This window comes from Melanostigma gelatinosum (assembly GCF_949748355.1).
Source record: "Melanostigma gelatinosum genome assembly, chromosome: 12".
Classification (NCBI taxonomy): Eukaryota; Metazoa; Chordata; class Actinopteri; order Perciformes; family Zoarcidae; genus Melanostigma; species Melanostigma gelatinosum.
In genome coordinates this window covers 1,440,342-1,463,018 of record NC_136645.1, presented here as the reverse complement: position 1 = coordinate 1,463,018, position 22,677 = coordinate 1,440,342, and the positions used below count along the sequence as shown (strand labels likewise).

Genomic DNA, 22,677 nt, shown 5'->3' with positions numbered 1-22,677 from the left:
AGAGGACGTCATTATGAAATATTCATGAGAGGAGAGGACGTCATTATGAAATATTCATGAGAGGAGAGGACGTCATTATGAAATATTCATGAGAGGAGAGGACGTCATTATGAAATATTCATGAGGAGAGACGTGAAGGGCTTCTTTCAGGACAAAGAATGAGGAAGAATGAGTGTGTGTGTTGTTTGCAGAAGTGTGTGTGTGTTGTTGCAGAAGTGTGTGTGTGTGTGTCGTTGCAGAAGTGTGTGTGTGTCGTTGCAGAAGTGTGTGTGTCGTTGCAGAAGTGTGTGTGTGTCATTGCAGAAGTGTGTGTGTGTGTCGTTGCAGAAGTGTGTGTGTGTCGTTGCAGAAGTGTGTGTGTGTCGTTGCAGAAGTGTGTGTGTCGTTGCAGAAGTGTGTGTGTGTCATTGCAGAAGTGTGTGTGTGTGTCGTTGCAGAAGTGTGTGTGTGTCGTTGCAGAAGTGTGTGTGTGTTGTTTGCAGAAGTGTGTGTGTGTTGTTGCAGAAGTGTGTGTGTGTGTGTCGTTGCAGAAGTGTGTGTGTGTCGTTGCAGAAGTGTGTGTGTCGTTGCAGAAGTGTGTGTGTGTCATTGCAGAAGTGTGTGTGTGTGTCGTTGCAGAAGTGTGTGTGTGTCGTTGCAGAAGTGTGTGTGTGTGTCGTTGCAGAAGTGTGTGTGTGTGTGTGTTGTTGCAGAAGTGTGTGTGTGTTGTTGCAGAAGTGTGTGTGTGTTGTTGCAGAAGTGTGTGTTTGTCGTTGCAGAAGTGTGTGTTGTTGTTGCAGAAGTGTGTGTCGTTGCAGAAGTGTGTGTGTGTGTGTGTTGTTGCAGAAGTGTGTGTGTGGCTTTTCATCACTAGTCAGGTTTTTATACATTTTATATTAAAATGTCGAACACACTCGATGTTACTCATCTTGTTCTACGTGGGACGTAGTTTGTGACTTTATTACAAACATTGACTGTAAATGAACAAATGAACAAATATTAAATAATTAATACATATAATGTTAACTTAAAGAAGATGTAAATACTGCATATGAACTGTAGTCTAGAGACAACTTGATTTCAGTGAATATTTGGAGTCAAACTAAATAATAAATACATTTCTGACTCGATGCCACATCACACACTTCCTGTTTCCATGGACAGATTTACTTCAAAATAAAAGCAGACCACCTCACAGTTCAGATTAGTAGACTGATCACACTGTATGATCAAAGGGTTAAATAACACAGTGTGAAAATATTTAGGTATATATCTTATATCACGGCATGACCTAAACATTTCAATAATTATTATTTATAAGCCACATCACTCAGCCCTAATGAGTCATCTTCTAGTTGTTCTCACTGAACTCATCTCCATAAAAACAGGACTTCACTTATAATAAATCATAAGTTCATTCAAATCTTCTTGGCCGACATATAAATATATATGTTTAATGTCTGACTTTCTTCCCAGCATGCACAATCATTTTTGTAATTTTTCTGAAAAGGAAACTTTTGTTCCCGATCAGCTGCTTCCCGGATATATATATTTATATTGTCTTCGTCTCCAGGCAACATTAAAAACATGGCCGACACTCGCTGACATGGAAGAAGTATGACCACGAAGAGCCAAAGAGCGCTCTGTGTTTGTTCTCTCCTAGACTCTTCTTCTGCTGTTTACCAGATTACAGTCAGAAGCAAAGAGAAGCCCAACTTCTGCCCAAAGTACGTAACACAGCTCATTCACTCCCAAACCAGTCGATGGAAATGTGGATTTATCTTTTGCACGTCAAGGCCTAAACCGAATGTGTGCGTCACACACTCAGCATATGGTCCGCTCAGCGGAGCGTCGGCGCTTCACTCTCTCCTCTGTGACCGTGAGGATCAGAGCTCAGCTTGAGCTGTGAACCTGCAGCAAGTGCAGCAAACAAGGAGGAGACGAGGTCTTCACTGATGTTCCTGTTCTTCACTGTAGCTCTGACAGACAGATCGTCCTGTGTGAATGTATATGAGCTGGAAGCTAAGCTAACCCAGCTAGCACCTGGAGATACTCCACTACCCATCATGCTCCTGGCTGTCACACTTCTCTGACCTTATAGCCGATGTATTAGTTCATACACTGAGTCCTTCTGCTGGTTTCCTTCTCCCTTATTGACAGAATGACACATACTGACGTGCATTACACGATATTTAACTATGTTATTATCATGTAAAAACAACTGTACTACAAACCTTTTGGTTAAAATAGGCACAACTCTGCAGCTTGGTCTCAGTGTTAACCATTAACAACAACACATGGCCTCAGGAGGGGAACAGGTGTTTAATTATCACACCTGTCTTTCAACTAAATAACCAGTCACTCAAGCAAAACACACACACACACACACACACTCCTAAAGGTAAAGTACGGCGCACCACCGGGTGTTTGGCTTCGCATCAAACTGGTTTGAACATTTTAAAACAACCTCTGGTACTGTCACGGTAATGCAAAATAATTCATAATAAATCCATGTTAATTCGTGGCCACACCTTTGTTTACACAGAGGCCTTAAACGCAGGAATTTAATGAACCCTGATGATTGACAGAAGCAGCTCCTCTAAACCTGCTGAGTAAAAACCTGCTGACTGGAGGTTTTCCCCTTTAAATGCAGCAACTTAAAGCTGTAAATACCTGTGTGTGTGTGTGTGTGTGTGTGTGTGTGTGTGTGTGTTTCACCTGTCTCACCACTATTCCCTTTGTGCTGACCCACCCTGCAGTGAAGTATCGCACCATTCACTCTCTAAACCAGGGGTCTCAAACTCCGGGCCCGCGGGCCAAATCCGGCCCGCTACGTCATTTTATGTGGCCCGCGAATCCCCCAGCAACAAAAAAAAAGTTTTTAAAAAAAACACTTTTTTTTTTTTTTAAATTAGACGAATAATAATAAAAATATCCCCATTGTCGAAATTATGAGCTAGAAAGTCGAAGTTATTAGATAGAAAGTCATAACTAGAAAGTCAAAATTCTGAGATAGAAAGTCAAAGTTATGAGATAGAAAGTCAAAATTATGAGATTGAGATTGACAGTCAAAATTATGAGATTGAAAATCAAAATTATGAGATTGAAAGTCAAAAAAATGAGATTGACAGTCAAAATTATGAGATTGAAAGTCAAAATTATGAGATTGAAAGTCAAAATTATGAGATTGAAAGTCAAAAAGATGAGATTGAAAGTCAAAATTATGAAATAGAAAGTCAAAATGATGAGATACTTAAACAGTTAGAAGCAGCTCTTTGGCTGGTTACTGTACATTTGACATGGAAATGTATTGTGAGCACATTGAAGACTCCTTTAAACTGTGAATGCAGAGAGTTATTTAACAATATGTTTCGAGTAGTTACATTTACAACCGCCCTTTGTGGACGACCGTGATGCTGATGTGGCCCGGAGTGAAGATGAGTTTGAGACCCCTGCTCTAAACCAACAGACGTTTAGGTGTGATCACTCTGTAAACACGAGCTGCGGTATCTTGTACTAAACTTGATTAACAAGGTTCAGCTGCTCTTTAAACAGCTGGTTCAGCCCTGGTTTAAGATGAGGCTTGGTCTTATAGTTAAACACACAGGAGACAGACATGTCAGTACTCAGTCTGTGCAGAGGAATGACAAAACATTTCATCATCTCAACATCTGTAGGACACATTAGACTGCACCAACGCTGGAGTTAGTTTGTTTTAACTGCTGTGTAACTATGATAAGTTATCCCTTTTCATTGTGACGCTGCAGCCGTTTGTGCACGTGTTGTATGTGCGTTGTGCTGCTGCACGAGTGTGAAACAATAGGACATGAACACACACACATAAGGAGGAAGTAAATTCCTGGACCATGGCTTCCCAGCTGTGACACACACACACACACACACACACACACACACACACACCTTGTATTAAATACATTAGAAGTGTAAATGTATACACAAAAAGCCCCTTAGCATTGCTTCATTTCTTGTCTTGAAGATTTCAACACATTTTAAAGGGATTTAAATGAGAAATTCCTCCCACAATATTGCAAAATGTACCGTTTTATGAAGTTATTGTTATTTGTACTGTTTACATGCCATACATAAAAATGTCAGATGTGGGATAGTTGACTTCCTGTGCTTCACTCAAAAACAGTACAAAAAATAAAAGTGAGCGGGCCTAAACAAAGCCTGGTATCATTGCTTCCCTCCTCACGTGAGAGGTCTATAACAGCCAGATGTCTGCTGTGTTTCTGCCACCGATATTGATTCGTCATTAACTGATCTCTATCTCTGCTGAAGGCCGTCGTCTGCCTCCACTTCCTCAATCAGAGCCACCGTCACCTTGAGAAAAACGAGGCCAGTCGTCCTGTTTCAACAACCCCGAGTGACGTCAGACCCTGTGTGCTGGTAAATACTCAGAAGCCACGGAGCAGGTCTCCACGGCTACATTAAGCCGATGCTGGTACTTAGTCTAAAGGACAAGGTATGACTGAAAGAGAAGCGCGCTGTCTCATCTCCACAACTAAATACAAACAGTCTCTTGAACATCCGTGAGCGAGCGGGCCTTTTAGAGAAAGCCTGCTTCATCAAAGTCAAATCGTTTTCTTTGGTTTGGTGCATCACACGCCTCTCAGACGGGTAAACAGAAGCATGCCGCGTGCAGATTACTGACGTCATGCTACAGGAATTCTCAGAATAAACCACAAACGAAGTGAAGTGCGGCTTAATGTGGGTTTAAAATTAGGAAATCCTTCCTTTGCTGTCACCTCTACTACAAGAGGAGAGGTCTAAAGATGGACACATAGCTAATGATTTGTGTTAAAGAGCTGTGAACACGTCTGGTATGTGTTGTTTACACTGGACTGTATGATGAGAAGTATTTCCGGAATCGTTCTGGAGTGCGAGTACAAAGACAGTCAATACGCTGTGAAACACAACACTAAATGATCTTTTTCTTTTGTGTTTCACCAGACAGCCTCAGGGCCGTCTGTGGAACTCAACCCGGCCTCACCCTAAAGATATAGTCCAGGTATTTTACTCTGTGGTAAGGCTCGACAGCAACAGTTGCCATTTTGAGAAACTGGCAACCAAATATTGGCCTTTGGCTGCTATTAATGGCAACCAAAAATAAGGTAACAAACAGCCAAAGGTGCACCCCAAAATGTGTGTTGAAAGGGAATCTGTGGACAACCAGACAACAGTGGCATTACTGGTGTTTTATAAACCAGGAATTGAACATGAGAGGGAAGCCTTCGCTAGCTGCTAAGCTAAAGTACGACAGCTAACGTTAGCAGAACGGAATAGCTTGTGAACAACTGGAGGACGAGCGAGAAAGACGCTAAAAAGAGGAAGAGCGCTATGAATGCTCTCAGAAAACTAGCTGTTCTGTGCTAGAGCAGCTACAGCTACACTACCAGGCGGCAACCTCCGGTTCTACCAAGTGATGCCGGTGCTTCATGTGTTAAAGCTGCATTCTCTGTAGTGTCCACCAGGGGGCGACTCCTCTGGTTGTATAGAAGTCTATAGAAAATGACTCTACTTCTCTCTTGATTTATTACCTCAGTAAACATTGTAAACATGAGTTTATGTCTCAATCTCTAGTTTCAAGTCTTCTTCAATACAGCATGATGTTCATTTAGTACATTATGGTCCATTTAGAGTCACACAGACCATAAAGCAGGGGATGCTTTAGGGCGGGGCTACACGCTGATTGACAGGTCGACACCAGAGACATATACGCCGTCTCTAGTCACTCCTCTTCAGTCCAGATATGGTCACTTCCTGTTCACTGGTACAAAAAAACAACATGGCGACAACGAAATGGCCGAACTCAAGGCTTCAAAACATCATTCCACAAACTAATGGGTGACATCACGATGACTACGTCCACTTTTTAAATACTGTACGCTACCAGTGACAAGCTGGCAACCAGCAACCAAGCTGCCGCCTGGTTGCCAGCCAGTGTTGAGCCGTATCAGGATTCAGTCGACGGGGAAATAACCGAATCTTCTTGTGGTCTCGTGGTCAGGAGGCCGGTCTCGCTATCAGCCGATCATGCTCCTTCACTGTTGTCTGAAGAGGCTTCAAACAGAGACGAGAAAACTCACGCTATGTTTCCTGCTCAGACATTCCTATCCAAGCCACGGGTTTTATACAGAGCGGTAGAACCAAATACAGGCATCAACGAGGCGATTAGGAGGACATCCTTTAATCCACAGGTTTCAGGTTTGAGCCCCAAAGTGTCCTTCAAAAAAACACTCTGTACTCCACTCCTATACTACTGTACTCCACTCCTATACTACTGTACTCCACTCCTATACTACTGTACTCCACTCCTATACCACTGTACTCCACTCCTATACTACTGTACTCCACTCCTATACTACTGTACTCCACTCCTACACTACTGTACTCCACTCCTATACCACTGTACTCCACTCCTACACTACTGTACTCCACTCCTATACCACTGTACTCCACTCCTATACTACTGTACTCCACTCCTATACCACTGTACTCCACTCCTATACTACTGTACTCCACTCCTATACTACTGTACTCCACTCCTACACTACTGTACTCCACTCCTATACCACTGTACTCCACTCCTATACTACTGTACTCCACTCCTATACCACTGTACTCCACTCCTGTACTACTGTACTCCACTCCTATACCACTGTACTCCACTCCTATACTACTGTACTCCACTCCTATACCACTGTACTCCACTCCTACACTACTGTACTCCACTCCTATACTACTGTACTCCACTCCTATACCACTGTACTCCACTCCTATACCACTGTACTCCACTCCTATACCACTGTACTCCACTCCTATACTACTGTACTCCACTCCTATACCACTGTACTCCACTCCTATACTACTGTACTCCACTCCTATACTACTGTACTCCACTCCTATACTACTGTACTCCACTCCTATACCACTGTACTCCACTCCTACACTACTGTACTCCACTCCTGTACTACTGTACTCCACTACTCTACTCCACTCCTGTACTACTGTACTCCACTCCTGTACTACTGTACTCCACTACTCTACTCCACTCCTGTACTACTGTACTCCACTCCTGTACTACTGTACTCCACTACTCCACTCCTGTACTCCACTCCTATACCACTGTACTCCACTCCTGTACTACTGTACTCCACTCCTATACCACTGTACTCCACTCCTATACTACTGTACTCCACTCCTATACCACTGTACTCCACTCCTACACTACTGTACTCCACTCCTATACTACTGTACTCCACTCCTATACCACTGTACTCCACTCCTATACCACTGTACTCCACTCCTATACCACTGTACTCCACTCCTATACTACTGTACTCCACTCCTACACTACTGTACTCCACTCCTATACTACTGTACTCCACTCCTATACTACTGTACTCCACTCCTATACTACTGTACTCCACTCCTATACCACTGTACTCCACTCCTACACTACTGTACTCCACTCCTGTACTACTGTACTCCACTCCTATACTACTGTACTCCACTCCTATACCACTGTACTCCACTCCTACACTCTGTACTCCACTCCTATACTACTGTACTCCACTCCTATACTACTGTACTCCACTCCTACACTACTGTACTCCACTCCTATACTACTGTACTCCACTCCTACACTACTGTACTCCACTCCTATACTACTGTACTCCACTCCTATACTACTGTACTCCACTCCTATACCACTGTACTCCACTCCTACACTACTGTACTCCACTCCTATACTACTGTACTCCACTCCTACACTACTGTACTCCACTCCTATACTACTGTACTCCACTCCTATACTACTGTACTCCACTCCTATACCACTGTACTCCACTCCTACACTACTGTACTCCACTCCTACACTACTGTACTCCACTCCTGTACTACTGTACTCCACTACTCTACTCCACTCCTATACTACTGTACTCCACTCCTATACTACTGTACTCCACTCCTATACCACTGTACTCCACTCCTACACTACTGTACTCCACTCCTACACTACTGTACTCCACTCCTGTACTACTGTACTCCACTCCTGTACTACTGTACTCCACTACTCTACTCCACTCCTGTACTACTGTACTCCACTCCTGTACTACTGTACTCCACTACTCCACTCCTGTACTCCACTCCTATACCACTGCACTCCACTCCTGTACTCCACTCTGTGATTTTTGAAGTGTAATGGTTATACCTGCGTCTTGGTGTCCTCGTATTGAATTTAGTTTAGTTGTTGTTGTTGTATTTGTTTTTGAGGCTATATGGACTCATGTGTCTGGAAATAAAGTTGAATGATCTATTTTCTGTGATATTTGTTAAATGTTAACGTTACATGACCGTTGCTGTCTTCAAACGTTGTATTCCACTAACCTGTGTTCTATGTTAGGAATGCTGTGTAGCATATAATAAGCATGTTGATGCTTATTATATGCTACACATACGATGTCTGCTAGCAGCACAGGGCCCAGATAGTGTTATTAACATAACAGATATAAAAACGACATAAATCAGACAATAATCCTCACAGTTTAATAAATAGACGTGAATAGTTATACTGGTGTTATAACGTGGATAGTAACAATGAGAGGTGTTGAAATGTTGTTGTTGTAGCTTAGCTTTAAGCTGTGTTTCTAGACAGACAGCTGTCTGTCCGTGTCTCTCTCTCTCTGACAGTTTTAACGAATTCAGCTAAAAGCCTCACACCATTATGATATAATATGTTGCCTGTGCTTCGATATGTAGTTGTAACAATCACCACTTCTTTGTCAATTTGTCACACAAACAGCCTAAACAAGCCTGGTTAGCTTCTAGATGCTAGCAGGTTAGCTGCGTCCGTTCTCGGACAGCTAGCTAGCTAGCTAGCTCGCTAGCGACAACTGTAGCTAAAAGCCACACAAAAACAAGGCATGAGAAACAAGCTCACCGCGGTCACACGGTTTGTTTTCTACCGTTATGGCAACAAAGATAAACAAGCTGTGCACGTCTGACCGCCGTGTGTCCGATAATGGACCTCTGTGCCCCCCCCACCTTGTACACATCTCCGTATGTGCCGCTTCCGATCCGCTGGATCAGCTCGAAATCCTCCTGCGGATTCCTCCGCGACAGGTCGACACTGGAGTTCATCATTTTACAACAACTGGTACAGTTTGCGGCGCAGATCGCGCGCGGGTTTTTTTAGACGAAACCACCCAAATAACGTGCGGGAATAATGTATATTTCTTAAAGAAAAAAACAACAACAATACGGCGTCAGTGAATCCCAGCCCGAGTCCACTGTCGCTCCAACATGGCTGCCACACTGCGCAATGAGCATGCGCAGTGGACATCATGGCGTCAAGGTCTAATAAAAACACCTTAGTTTAGTTTATTTATTCATTGTATTTATTTATTTAAACATATTTCCCCTTGTGTGATTAATAAAGTATCTATCTGTAATTTGCACAGTTAAAACAATAAAATAAACAAACAAACATAACAGAGATGAATATTATCACAGTGCAGGAAGAGGAAAAAAACCAACTGGGCTTGTTTGAAGCCTCCACCTATATAATGTTAAAATATTACAGAGAACATAAAATACATAAAAAACACGATATAAGCCCTGCGTGGCCTCGTCTGGCCCCGCTGTATGGAAGTGGGCTAAGCGGGGCTAAACAGAGGCAGATGGCAACATTGTGATGGGGTCTGTGTTACAGGAAGAACTAAAGCCCCATTACAGGATAAAGAGAGTGATATTCTATATTTATGACCAACAAATGAGCCACACAAACAATGATGTGATGCTAAGAAGAGTTGTCTGTGTGACAAGAGTCTGTTTTAGCTTGTTCTTCTGTGCAGTCGGCCTAAGACAGTTAAAACAGTTGCACCGTGTGGTGGTGGTGACATGTTCCTTCTGTACATTTGCTGAAGACTACAGCGCCCAGAGCCCCTTTTTATAAGAGAAACTATATTCTATGTTCATTGGCTTTGGAGTTTGAGGAACACTGCTGGTTTCTGGTCTTTTCATGGAATTTGTTGACAATACAAAGAACAGAATAACCCCATAAGAATAATCCACTCGTCAGGCTTCTTTCAAATGCAGTTGAGATTAAATTAAATGAAGGATATGAAGATGCATGAGTGGATTACTGAACAGGCTGAACGGATGCTTCACCTATAAAATATTACTCAGAGACACGATGACACACGAAGAGACTCACAGCGACCATGACAAGATGCAAAACAACAAAGAGACACAAAACGACTAAAAAGACACAAAGACGACAAAAAGGGGCAAAATAACCACAGAAAGACACAGAAGAGGCCGTTGTCTCGTGATCTGCCCGTGAGGACACATGGATGAATGATTTACCTCTGGAACGGCAAAAGCTCACACAACTCAAAATTCAACAATGTTTTAAAAAATATAGATTTATTTCTTCGTATTATTTGCAATTGAACAACAGAAGTGAAACAAACAGACGAATAAAAGAGTCGTTCTTTCATCCATCCATTGTCCTCCGCTCATCCGGGGTCGGGTCGCGGTGGCAGCAGCGAGGAAACAACTGAAGGAACTGTGGAGAAAAGTTGTCTGCTCCCTTTAATTGTGGCATTTTAACACACCTACTTGTATTTGATGTCAAGTAACAATGAGAAGTATCTGATTACTTTGAAACGTAACGTTCACACAGATCACGCGTCCGTCTTGACATATTTATGGATCAGTCCATCTATCGCACCTAAGCTGACTCTAAGAGTCTCCTGGTGCTGCAGGGAGCACCGAGGGGGAGGGGGAGGGGGAGGGAGCTGCAGCCCAGGCTGAGGCTCTGTTTCCTGGGTAGGTGGGGGTCCAGAGTCCTTCTGAGCCAGGAGGTTCTTCAGGAGACAAGATAGCTGAGGACTCAGAAGGAGAACCAGGGTGCCCCCGACACGGAGGACTCTAGAAACACAAACATTTATTACATTAATTACAGTTATTGCTCTTTTTCTTTGGACGGATGTAAAAAAAATCATATAAATTCTATTGATAAATACAAAAGAGTGAGTTTTACTTCAGAATAACAGTTTAAAAATGTTGTATTCTGCACATTACATGAACACATTTTGTGATTGACTGAATCCTTCTGAAAGAACCGTTGGAAACAGAAACACAAACCTCTCCATCTCTGTGAGGATGAGCGGCAGGTTGGCAGCCATGTTTGTTTTGGTGCCAAACTTCCTGCCAAACGGAAGGTCGCAGACGACAGCGTCTACACTGGTGCTGGGCAGAGGCAGCACTGCACACACACACACAACCACACACACACACACACACACACAAGGTAATTTAACACGTGCCAGCAGGGTTCACTCTCACCTCCCACTCGCTGAGTCACATCCAAAACAAGCAGCTAAATAAGAGATTCAGTGAAATGAACCATCACCTGAGATTCATCAGATATGAATGACATCATTATTAACGGCGTGACACATTAGCTGACAATGATTTAAATGTATTTCAATTCATGTTTATGTGACAGTTTTGCTGATTGATTTGATTTCATTCGGGAACATAAAACTCTGTAATTTACTCCGTGATACACATCTTACAGTAAACTCCTCCCTGGAAATAGATTGTATGGACACACCCACTGAACATGAGCTTAGTGACAGAAACACAAACGCTTTTTAATGCCAAACGTTTGTCGTTGATGGTTTCTTACTCGTGGACGAAGCCTTCAGCAGCTGTATGTTTGGCAGCTCTGCAAACTCTACGTTGTCATTGGCCTTCTGCAGCTGTCCGTCATCGATGTCCAAACCCAGGAAACACGCGGCCTGAAGCAGCGAGAGCGATGCATCAGATCATACACGCTACAGCGTGTACTATTACGAGAAAGTACACGCTTTGCAGCAATATTGCAAGCATTGTATTGGTACAGCTGATGCTCATGCTTCATTGGGATGTATGGGCATTCTTTATGGAGCAGCAACAACTCATCATATACCTTTTGCTATGTCGATAAATGTTGAACATCTGCCGGCGCTATCTAGAAATGGAAATAGTGTCAACACAGAAAAACTTGACTGGTTAACTCTCACTGAAGAGGACGTCTTAGTGTATTCTGCTCGTACAGACCAGTCCTTCAGTCATATTCATCTAGCTAGAGATGCAGCTGTGTGTACTGACGTTAACTGTAAGGATGTGGTGCATAGGAGAGATCTCTGCTTCATGTACAATGATATAGTAAGTGCTCTGTATAAAGACAGCAAGCCCTACTACAAGCATCACAATAAGACCCATAACATCAAACCTGGCTGGAACGAGTCTGTAGCCGAGTATCGTGCTGAAGCCTTCAAATCATGGGCTCTAGCTGGTAGACCCAGACAAGGACCAGAGCTCGAGTACAAGAAGCTCACCAATGCAAGATATAAGTATGCCATTCACTTCATCTGCAAGAATGATCAAGCCATGAGGGCTGACTCCATGGCCAAGAAGCTGCTAAGCAACAACGTAGTTGATTTTTGGAAAGAAGTGAGAGCTCTTAACTGTAAAACATCTTTACCATGCTCTATAGATGGAATCTCAGGAACAGACAACATTGCTGAGTCATGGCGACAGCATTATAGCACCTTATTTAACATCAAAAGTGATTTGTACAGCGTGGACAGTTCTGAGAGTAATGAGTGAATGGTAATTACATCATATGAGGTGCACCAAGCTATCAACAAACTGTCTGAAGGCAGAGCAAGTGGCTTAGACCATATTACTGCTGAACACCTTAAAGATGCTAGTCCGAGGTTAGCTCCTCTCCTCGCTGTTTGTTTTACTGGCTTCATGGTTCACGGCTTGTTACCAGACTCAATGCTGTCTGTTCTCTTAGTGCCAGTCATTAAAAACAAAGCTGGTAAAGTATGTAGCCTAGAGAATTACAGGCCCATTGCTTTGGCCAGCGTCCTGTCAAAAGTCCTAGAAAGAATTCTGCTGGACAGAACACAGGACTTCATCACCTCCACAGATAACCAGTTCGGCTTCAAAGCCAAACATGGCACTGACTTGTGTATATATGCCTTAAAGGAAACTGTAAACAAATACAGAGGTCAAAACTCATCACTTCTTATGTGTTTTATTGATGCCTCCAAAGCTTTTGATCGTGTTAATCATAGTCAATTATTTATTAAACTGAGCCAAAGAGGTGTCCCCACATACACAGTGAGAATTCTGGCTTACTGGTATGCGCACCAGAGTATGAGAGTAAAATGGGGTGAAAGTGTGTCAGCCCCATTTGGGGTTTGCAATGGTGTCAGACAAGTTCTGTTTAATCTGTATATTGATGATCTGTCCAAGCAACTGAAAGCCTGTAATCCTGGTGCATGATGGGTAATACTCTGGTTAATCACATCATGTCTGCAGATGATCTGGTGATCTTTAGTCCTTCTAGCGCTGGTCTTCAGCAGCTCCTCACTATATGTACTGTGTACGGTGTGGAACATGACATCAAATACAACGCCAGTAAGAGTGCTATCCTGATCTGTAGAACTAAAGAGGACAAATGTCTAAACTTCCCTGACTTCAAATTGTCTGACAATAATCTTGGTGTCTGTAGTGAAGTCAAATATCTTGGTCATTTTTTAACAGAACACATTTCTGATGATAACGACATTTCCAGGCAATGTGGTATGATGTCTGCACAACAAACAGTCTCTCACGTTAGTCTGGTGTGTGTACAGATGGAGTGAAGATGTCTCTGTTCAGAGCATATTGTACTCCACTCTACTGCACACTTGTGGTCAAACTACAGAACAAAGAGTTTACAGAGACTTCAAGTAGCGTACAATGACGCCATGAGAATACTTTTAAAGAGACAAAGATGGAGTAGTGCCAGTGAAATGTTTGTGGCTGCACGAGTCAACACTTTCCAAACAGTTTTAAGAAATCTCATGTACAAATTCATCTGTCCACTGAATGACTCTGTAAATGTGATCATACTTGTTTTAACCAACATGAGGTTCAGCACCACACGCTACCAGTCCCAGCTGTGGAGACATTAGTACAGCTGTCTCTTTGTAAGGCATTGCTAGGCCTCCGTACTGTTATTGTTTGTGTCTGTCTTTATGTATCTGCCTGTATGGACCCCGAGTCTGAAATAAAGTCTATCTATCTATCTATCATCTACACTTAATGCTGTGATATATATGAGTGCATATCTGAGAATATTCCTGTCTTTTGCCGTTGATACATGTGAAACAAACTGCACGAGTGAGAAGCATTTTTTAAATTCCAGAAGCTGAAGTGTTTGTAGACTTGAGAGACTTGGGGTCCTGACCTGGTGCTCCTGAGCTGCTTCTATTAAGATGCTTCCTACTCCACACATCGGATCGACCACACAGGAGCCCGGCTGTGGAACAGGAGGAAACGGACAGACATGAGAATCACAGCGACATGCTTCAGCACGCACACACCGCCAGCGTCCACACAGCAAACATCACGCTGAGAGTTTGGAGATCAGGACCGAGTTAAGGCTCCGTGCTCTAATATTTAAAGAGTCTGAACCTGCTTCAGTGGATTCATAACAGAAACATGAAACTCTCAGGCCGAGTAAATCCAGATGTGCTGTTTAAAACCTACATCTGTTTCGTTTAAACAGACTTTAAATGGAGTTCAATCAACACAAATCAGAATCGTTGATTGTCGAGTACGTTACACATACGAGGACCAATGAACAACAGTACAAATAGAAAATATGAACGTTTACAATAAAATATGATTTAAAAACAAACAAATAAAGAGTACGTTAAGACAAGTATGTCATTAACGTGACGAGTGTGTGTTTAAAGAGTAGAGTTGTGCACTGGTGTGTAACTGTACGTGAGGATGCAAGTCTCCATGTAACATGATGAAGGTTCACCCAAAGTCCAATAAATACATTAATACATAAATACATAAATACATAAATACATAAATACACGTGCTGAGTTGGGACCTTGTAAGAGGGGCAACGTTACCTTCATACGTTACCTAGTGAGAGAGTGTGTGTGAGTGTGTGTGTGTGTGAGTGTGTGACTGTGAGTGTGTGAGTGTGTGAGTGAGAGTGTGTGTGAGTGTGAGAGTGTGTGTGTGTGTGTGAGTGTGTGTGAGTGTGTGTGAGTGTGTGTGTGTGTGTGAGAGTGTGTGTGAGTGTGTGAGTGAGAGTGTGTGAGAGTGTGTGTGTGTGTGTGTGAGTGTGTGTGAGTGAGAGTGTGCGTGTGAGTGTGTGCGTGTGAGTGTGTGTGTGAGTGTGAGTGTGTGAGTGTGTGTGTGAGTGTGTGAGTGTGTGTGTGTGTGTGTGTGAGTGTGTGTGAGTACCTGTATGTGAGCCAGTGAGGCCATGGCCCAGGCTACAGTGGACCTGAGTCCTCTGGTCTTCATGTAGCTCCGGTTCGCTAGAGGCAACCTGAAGGAGACGCGTCACGTATGATTCTTTGTTATCTTATTAATTAAAGGTGCAATATGAAACGTGTGTGTAACCCACCACCAAGTCTGGATCCACCATGTTTAAGATGTAGGTTTGGCATTATTATTATTACTCTTCATTTGTCATTAAAACTAGTTCCAGAGTTAAATGTAGAGAAAGTGTTTCACCTGGTTAAAGGAAAGCCCAACAGGAAGTGGTCATCACTCAGAGAAACGTTCACCTGAAGACACAAACAAACAGCCAACGACGTTTTATTTTGAAAGGAAAGTCAAGAGAGCAAAGAGCGTCTGCTCAGCGTTATTAAGAGACAAATACACAGTTGATGTATTGATTTAAAAGGTTTTTTATTATTAGTTAAGGCACCACATGACCAGACCTCTCAGAACATATTAATGTTCTATTGAGTCTAATAGTAGCATTTAAAAATCTTTTAAATGCTTTTTACACAGTGTCTAATGTGTTTTATACACAATTCATTAATTCAGTGTTGTATCTATCTTCCTTAACTTTATTTGGTGCTCATTAGTGTCTTCAACTTCTCTCCAGTTTCGTCTTGTCAATCTGTTGTAAAACTCTTTGAATTGTGTTTGATTCGTTTAAAAAGGAGCGACATGAATACAACTGGACTGATGCATAAATCAACCCAAAGATTCAGAACTCAGTAGAAGAAGGTTTTTACCTCCAGTTGTGGATTCTTCAGATCAGCCTTCCAGCCCAGCAGTCTGCTCAGACCTCCTCCGATCACTCTGCTCACCTCCTGAATAAAGACAAACACACACTCTGAACACTTCATGCGTTTATGTGCAGAGACGTCACCCTCATGTGCACGCTCAGGTCCACTACCTGTGAGCTGAAGTACCGGGACAGAGATCCAGTACACTTGCAGCTGACCCTGAAAGAGAGCCGGTCCGGACCAGACGGGTCTGGTTCGGTCCTGCTGGGTCTTCCTGCTGTCGGCTTCACTTTATTACATGACGGCAAAGGCAAGCAACAAAAAACAGTGAGTCAGAAACTTAAATAACGTTGGATTAAAAGAGAAGAAGTTTGAATTCATTTGAATACCATGTTCCACTTTGTCCTCCGTCATGTCATCCATCTCCCTGCAGCTTCTCTCCACATCGTGGTCTCGTCCTGATGTTTCCTGGACACCAACTGATCCTCTCTTTTTCTCAGATGTCCACCTTTCCTCTGCACTACTAGACTCCTTTTGTTCTTCATCCCTCTTTCTCTTCATCCTCTGGGCTTCGACTCCACAGGTTCCTCTGCTCGACTCCTCATCTCTCTGCTCTGTCTCTCCCTGCCTCCCCTCCTCCCTCCCTCTCCCCTCCTCCCTCCTCGGCATGTGGTCGGTCATCCTTCTGCCCGACAGCTCCCCCTGCAGGCGGCTCCACGTCGCTGCAGCAGCGGTCCACTGACTGATGTCGCCCAACACTCTGGACTGAAGCTCAGAGGCGGCTTTTGCTGCGAACATTACAGAGAAAACATAAATCTTAATCAGGCACTGAATCCCATAGAGGGTTTTTTTTATTTGTTATTATTATGATGCCATTATTCATCTGGTTGTCATCTGGTTGTACCTGGGCCGCTGTGGGCAGACAGACGAACAGGTGAGTCTCTCCTCAGCAGCAGGAAGAGTCTCTCTGCAGCCTTCAGCTCACTGACTCTGTGGATCCCGGCAGACGAGCTGAACAGCACCTTACCTGCCGTCTGACACACCTGAGACACACAAACAACAAACAGAGCCGTCCAGCGTTTAAAGAGTTCACCCTGGAGCCAAAAATGCAATTTGATAAATTGTCTGAAGAAGTCGTGTTGGATCCTTAAAATGAAACGACGGTGGATTGTTGAGGCGATACTGATATTTGACAGTAAAACATAAATCAGGTTTTGACATATTTTGGTTCCACCTCACCTGAAACTAAATCCACTAACATCATAAAAAATATACTTTTATGAATTAAACATCAATCTTGAGGTTTAATTAATTGATATAGTATAAATGATATATATATATATATATATATATATATATATATATATATATATATATATATATATATATATATATATATATTTAAACAATAATTTATATGTATGTATATCATTTATTTTATTATATAAAATGAGATATATATATATATATATATATATATATATATATAAAATCATCGTTTAAATATAATTTATTTTAATGTAGAAAATTCTTAATGTATTTGTTGAAAAAAGTGAATTAATTAATTAAAAGTGAATAAATAAAAGCTGTGAAATAAAAGTGGTTGCGTGTAAAGGCATAATATGTTTGTAGAAGTACAAAGTAGCAGAAAAAGAAAATACTCGAGTAACGTACAAGTACCTGAAATTGTAACGGTTACTTGAGTCAATGTATTTAGTTACTTTCCACCACTGGAAGAAGCTAATTCCGGAAGTTATCTCAAACTAACGCTTACCGAATGGAGTTTTGAACGGCCGTTAGAACCGTTGGTTTTTGTCGTTATAACCGTTGATTTTTTTCTTCTTCTCTCGTAACTGACACAAAAAGAAGCACTCACATCTTCAGCGGCCAGCTTCTTCTTCACCTCTCCGATTAAGAACCGCTCCATCCCGTTTCCGGCGGTGCAGTAGTAGCGAACTAAACTCCCGTTACTGTCCGGTTCACTCATAATGTCGTACAACGAGTTCAGTGTCGACAAAAACGCTCATTTCTTCTACTAGAGAGTCGCCATATTGGCTTGTTTGTTTACACCGGAAGCGGAACTACGTCATCTGACTGCAGTGACCGGTCGTGGCCAGCAGGGGTCTCTCTTCTCACAGAGGAGAAAGTCACAGATGGAGTAAACTGGAAAACAGAAACAATCTGCATAATAAATAACATTTATCACAGTATGATTGTAATGAAGAAAAAAAGAAAAATAATAAAGACTTGTTCGTGTTCATTTTCTGTTTAATAATGGCATGTTGATGTAATACAGCAACGCAAAGTCCACAACAGCAAGCCTTCATTTCGTGATTCATTTTAATACTTGAATTGAAGTGGGAGCTCTTATCAGTGCGCGCGCACACACACACACACACACACACACACACACACACACACACACACACACACACACACACACACACACACAATACCTAAATCCCTCGCTGCACACATTAGCTATTCAGACAAAACAACAAGCTGCAAACGTACAAGTGCATGCACATAAACTCACATTAAACCCACGCTGGTTTCAGACAGACACAAAACACACACACACACACACACACACACACCTCTGCTGCCGTGTACTACCTGGAGGCAGCTCTGAACAGGTGTTCCCTCCAAAGCTGTGAGGAAACCTCTGACGAACTCTGCAGCAGAAACAAGTTTCACACAATTCTCACTTTTTTTCCTGAGAAATCCTCCCATCTGTGTCTCCCTCTCTTCACTCTCTGACACTTTAATAACCCCCCAGACATATTTAATCCCCATACTTTATTTGATGAACCGTGTTCTGCTCTTTGCTTTGTGTCATAAACCCTTCACACGCTGACAGGCTGGTGTCTCCAGACAATGTGAAGACTTATGGTGAAGTAAATATGTTCATATAACAGCAAACAGGTTACATCAGACTGATGTAACAGTGCCTCAACGGGATTCGATCCCCACTCAATGTGTCATTTCTCACATTCTATTGATGAATATCCAAACAGAAACACATCAGAGTCATACAAGGATTTTTGGGGGCAAATATTTAATTCATGTGTAAGTTTCTTTTTATCAACATGAATGAATTTGGACGCCCTAGTTGCAGCTTTCATTTTTGATCCTGGAAGTTTGGCTGATTGGATTGAATGGGCTCTACTTTGTGTCTCCTCGTCTCCAGCGCTCCGCTCTGAAAGCAAACCAACGTCCTAAAATGCATCTCGAGGAGAAAGGAGGCTTCTTCTGAGGAGCTGTAGGTGAAGGAAAACATCGGTGGAAGTCTTTTCGGCACCGGTGATGAATAAAAAGAGGCGTGACGATGGACAGATGATGCAGCTGTTGCCACACGTCATATTTACTTGATGTCATTTGGTTGAACACCTGTTACCTCGGCTCCTCTCTCCTTCGCCTCCTCCTCTCGGTGGGACCAAGACGCGACGGGAGGAAAGGAATCAAGGACGTACAAACTGGGAAATGGGAAAGGCCGGACGTGTAGTCTGCAGGAAGCTAAATCTTAGCTCAGTGTGTTAGCATGTAAACTAAACCTCAAGCACTCCATCCAACAGCGGGAGACATTTCACTTAAAACAAAACCAACGTAAACCTCATGGTGGAGCGAGAAAAATCACCATTTTTCTTCGTTGCAACATCAAATAAAATAGATTTGACAACAATGTGTCTAAAATACTGAACACGTGGGTCACAATGCTCCGTATGAACGTTATTGGACGGCAAGGTGTCAGAAATTTGAGCATAGAACTGTGTGTTTAGTAGCTATAATAAAAGTGTTCAATGATTCATATTTAAGAATTCATAATTAGTCATAATCATAAGGGTTTTGGAAATGCATAATTAAGATAAGCATGAAGTGTTTTAGGATTAGCAGCTAGAAGTAGAATTTGAGACATGAAGCTTTTGCCAAAGTTGCAGAAGTTTAACGTTGATACTGAAGGATTATCATAGAGGGATTAAACATAACTGACAGTCATTAAATGTGTTGGTGAACTCAGGGACAGAAAGGCAGACAGACAGAATACACTGCTGGAGTTAGCCAATAGGAATCGGGATAGACGGAAGGGGAGGAGTTTGGAGCGGATGTGGGTGGTTTCATTTCAAGTCTTTTTCTCTCTCGCGTGATGCTCTCAGAGGACGGACGGGTTTTATACCTGAGGAGCTGAGTTGAGTTTTTTGCAAACGGGGTTTTATTGATTTAATATTCCATGAAATAGTGTACTTCACTGTAAATACTGTACTTGCATCAGTGGATTAAATTCCTTTTAATTGTGAATCAGTTTTGGTAGATTTCTTGTTTCAGCGTGTCGACTGAACAGCAGCCGGACACGCGCTCTGGCCTCCTCGCTGGCTCCTTCTTTGTCACTCTTGTTCTCTTTAACGTTTACCCTGACTGCTTCCATCAGCCCGTAATCTTGGACTTATCCATGTAGAAAGGAGACATTAATACTCCTTTCAACAGCTGCCATGTGCAATAATTAGCCCCACTGCTGCTAAGTGAACACAACGGCTTCACAAAATGGACGCCGCCTGGCACAGCAGCCGCGGCGTGATGTATTACTGTCCATTAAAGTTGTTTTTATTCCCCTCCACACCCCATAAATGATCGGGAGGAGGGAGGGAGGGAGGGAGGGAGGGACAGAATAGAGAAAGTAGAAATCGAGGGGAAAGGACAAATACATGAGCAGTGAGCAGAGAGGAGGGAAAGAAAAACAAGCCGTGCTTCACAACTTGCTGAAGTAATCGCTGCAGCATTTGGCTGCAAAGTGTTGAAGTATTTAAAAGGGAGAATAACGCTTTCCTCTTCTTCTCTCCTCGTTATCTTCCCTCCTCTCTCCTCTCCTTCCTTTCACCCTCAGATGGAAATTAACCTTCTGAGAGACAGAATGTTTCACCACTTAACATGTGGGCGTCCAAGCTCATCTCAGAGTGCTGCTGTGACATTTAGATATGTAGGAGTGTGAAGTGTGTCAACAGGGCCGAGCGTCCATGGAGGGAGGGAGGGAGGGAGGGAGGGAGGGGGAGAGAGAGACAGCGAGAGAGAGCGAGAGAGAGAGAGAGCGAGAGCGAGAGAGAGAGAGAGAGAGAGAGAGAGAGAGACAGAGAGACAGAGAGAGAGAGACAGAGAGAGAGAGAGAGAGAGAGAGAGGAGCAGAGCAGGAGGACGAGGAGAGGAAGTAATGAGGAAAGGTGTGTGTGTGTGTGTGTGTGTGTGTGTGTGTGTGTGTGTGTGTGTGTGTGTGTGTGTGTGTGTGTGTGTGTGTGTGTGTGACGCTTCACCACTTTCCATATTTGAAACATCAACCCGTCATTGTCAACCTCACTGTGGCACCACAGTGCCTCTGTCTCTCTGTGTTGGTTTTAAACATTATTCATTGTGTCTTACCCCAAAGTCTCAGTGTCCAATGTCTTGTTTTCATATTTTAGTTCTAAAAACACAACATTAACATTAGTTGGAGTCATAGGAGTTGAACATTCCCTCTCCTGAACATAAGAAGGCTCAGCAGAGGATGTGAGTTCAACCTGCCAAAGACACTGATGGTGCACTTCTACAGCCATCACGGAGTCCATCCTCTGCTCCTCCATCAGCGCCTGCTACGCTGCACACTTCTTCTGTGGTTGCTAATAAAACAACATAATTGGAAAAGGGGGATCAAATATTTAAAATCCTTTCAGTAAGTGAGACTGATTGTGAGAAACAGAGATGCATGAGGAGGAAGGAGGAGGTGATCAACAGACATTAACGTGAGCTGAAACAACGCGTGGGTCATCGTGTAAAACGAAAGTTACGAATGTAACTACGGTTCTATGAATCCTGTACGCTGTAATGCTACAAAGTTGATGGCCACAGCCCCAGTACCAGCTCTGTTCAGCTAGCTTCCCACTGAGTTAACCTGAGCGGGGACGCTCTGTTAACTGTGACGGCCGTAAGGTTACAAAGTTGATGGACGCAGTCCCAGCTAGCATCTCACCAAGTTAGCCTGAGTGAAGACACTGCTAACTGCGTATTACATCAGATGTAAAGATTAAATCTCCATGGACACAACGCCAATGCCGATCTAGTGTCTCACCAAGTTTGCCTGAGCAGGAACACTCTGCTAACTGTGATAGCCGTAACACTGTGAAGGGCGGGCCGACAGCGTAATTCTACGCTCTCGTTAGCGCGCCACTCGATTACTAGAGCGGAAGCGCTCTGCCAACCGTGGAACAAACAACTGTTATAGAAAACAATGTTAATCGATCTTACCGATTGCTGTCATCACGACTTAGCTGACCCTTATCAGACTGGTGACGACCGATGATAGGGGCGTCCACCAGTCCGGGGCTCGATGTCCGAACGGCGAACACACCGTTCCCTCCGAAGAGGGACAGCTCGTCGCAGCCTTTGGAGGGCGAGAGAACCGCAACTCCGACCGGTAGTCACAAGGCTACAGCGACGAGCTCTAATATGTCTTGATCGTAGACACATCCTTGTTTAAGCTACCATGGTAGCTAACCTGCGACGCGAGAAGATAAAAAAGGACTGAGCTCAGGATGACACCGGAACTTATAGA

At 43.0% G+C, this 22,677-nt stretch overlaps 2 protein-coding genes across 10 annotated transcripts in view; both read right to left on the bottom strand.

The window, feature by feature from the left end:
- The window catches only part of LOC306785823 (mitogen-activated protein kinase kinase kinase kinase 3-like), a 42,016-nt gene extending 32,743 nt beyond the window's left edge, over nucleotides 1–9,273 (bottom strand). For all 9 annotated transcript variants that reach the window (XM_079280330.1, XM_079280331.1, XM_079280333.1 and 6 more), the window contains exon 1: nucleotides 9,049–9,273. In XM_079280330.1, coding sequence (XP_079136456.1) covers nucleotides 9,049–9,147 — 99 coding nt within the window. In that variant the 5' untranslated portion in view covers nucleotides 9,148–9,273. The remainder of the gene's footprint in view (nucleotides 1–9,048) is intronic.
- A 1,256-nt stretch (nucleotides 9,274–10,529) lies between these two features.
- thumpd2 (THUMP domain containing 2) lies at nucleotides 10,530–18,100 on the bottom strand. Its single transcript, XM_079279878.1, has 11 exons — nucleotides 17,980–18,100; nucleotides 17,008–17,146; nucleotides 16,493–16,891; nucleotides 16,274–16,392; nucleotides 16,110–16,187; nucleotides 15,598–15,650; nucleotides 15,322–15,409; nucleotides 14,303–14,374; nucleotides 11,702–11,813; nucleotides 11,155–11,275; nucleotides 10,530–10,938 (listed from the first exon to the last, which is right to left on the bottom strand). The coding sequence occupies exons 1-11, from the start codon at nucleotides 18,088–18,090 to the stop codon at nucleotides 10,692–10,694; spliced, it is 1,539 nt and encodes a 512-aa protein (XP_079136004.1). The 5' UTR covers nucleotides 18,091–18,100; the 3' UTR covers nucleotides 10,530–10,691.
- Between the last annotated feature and the right edge of the window lie 4,577 nt (nucleotides 18,101–22,677).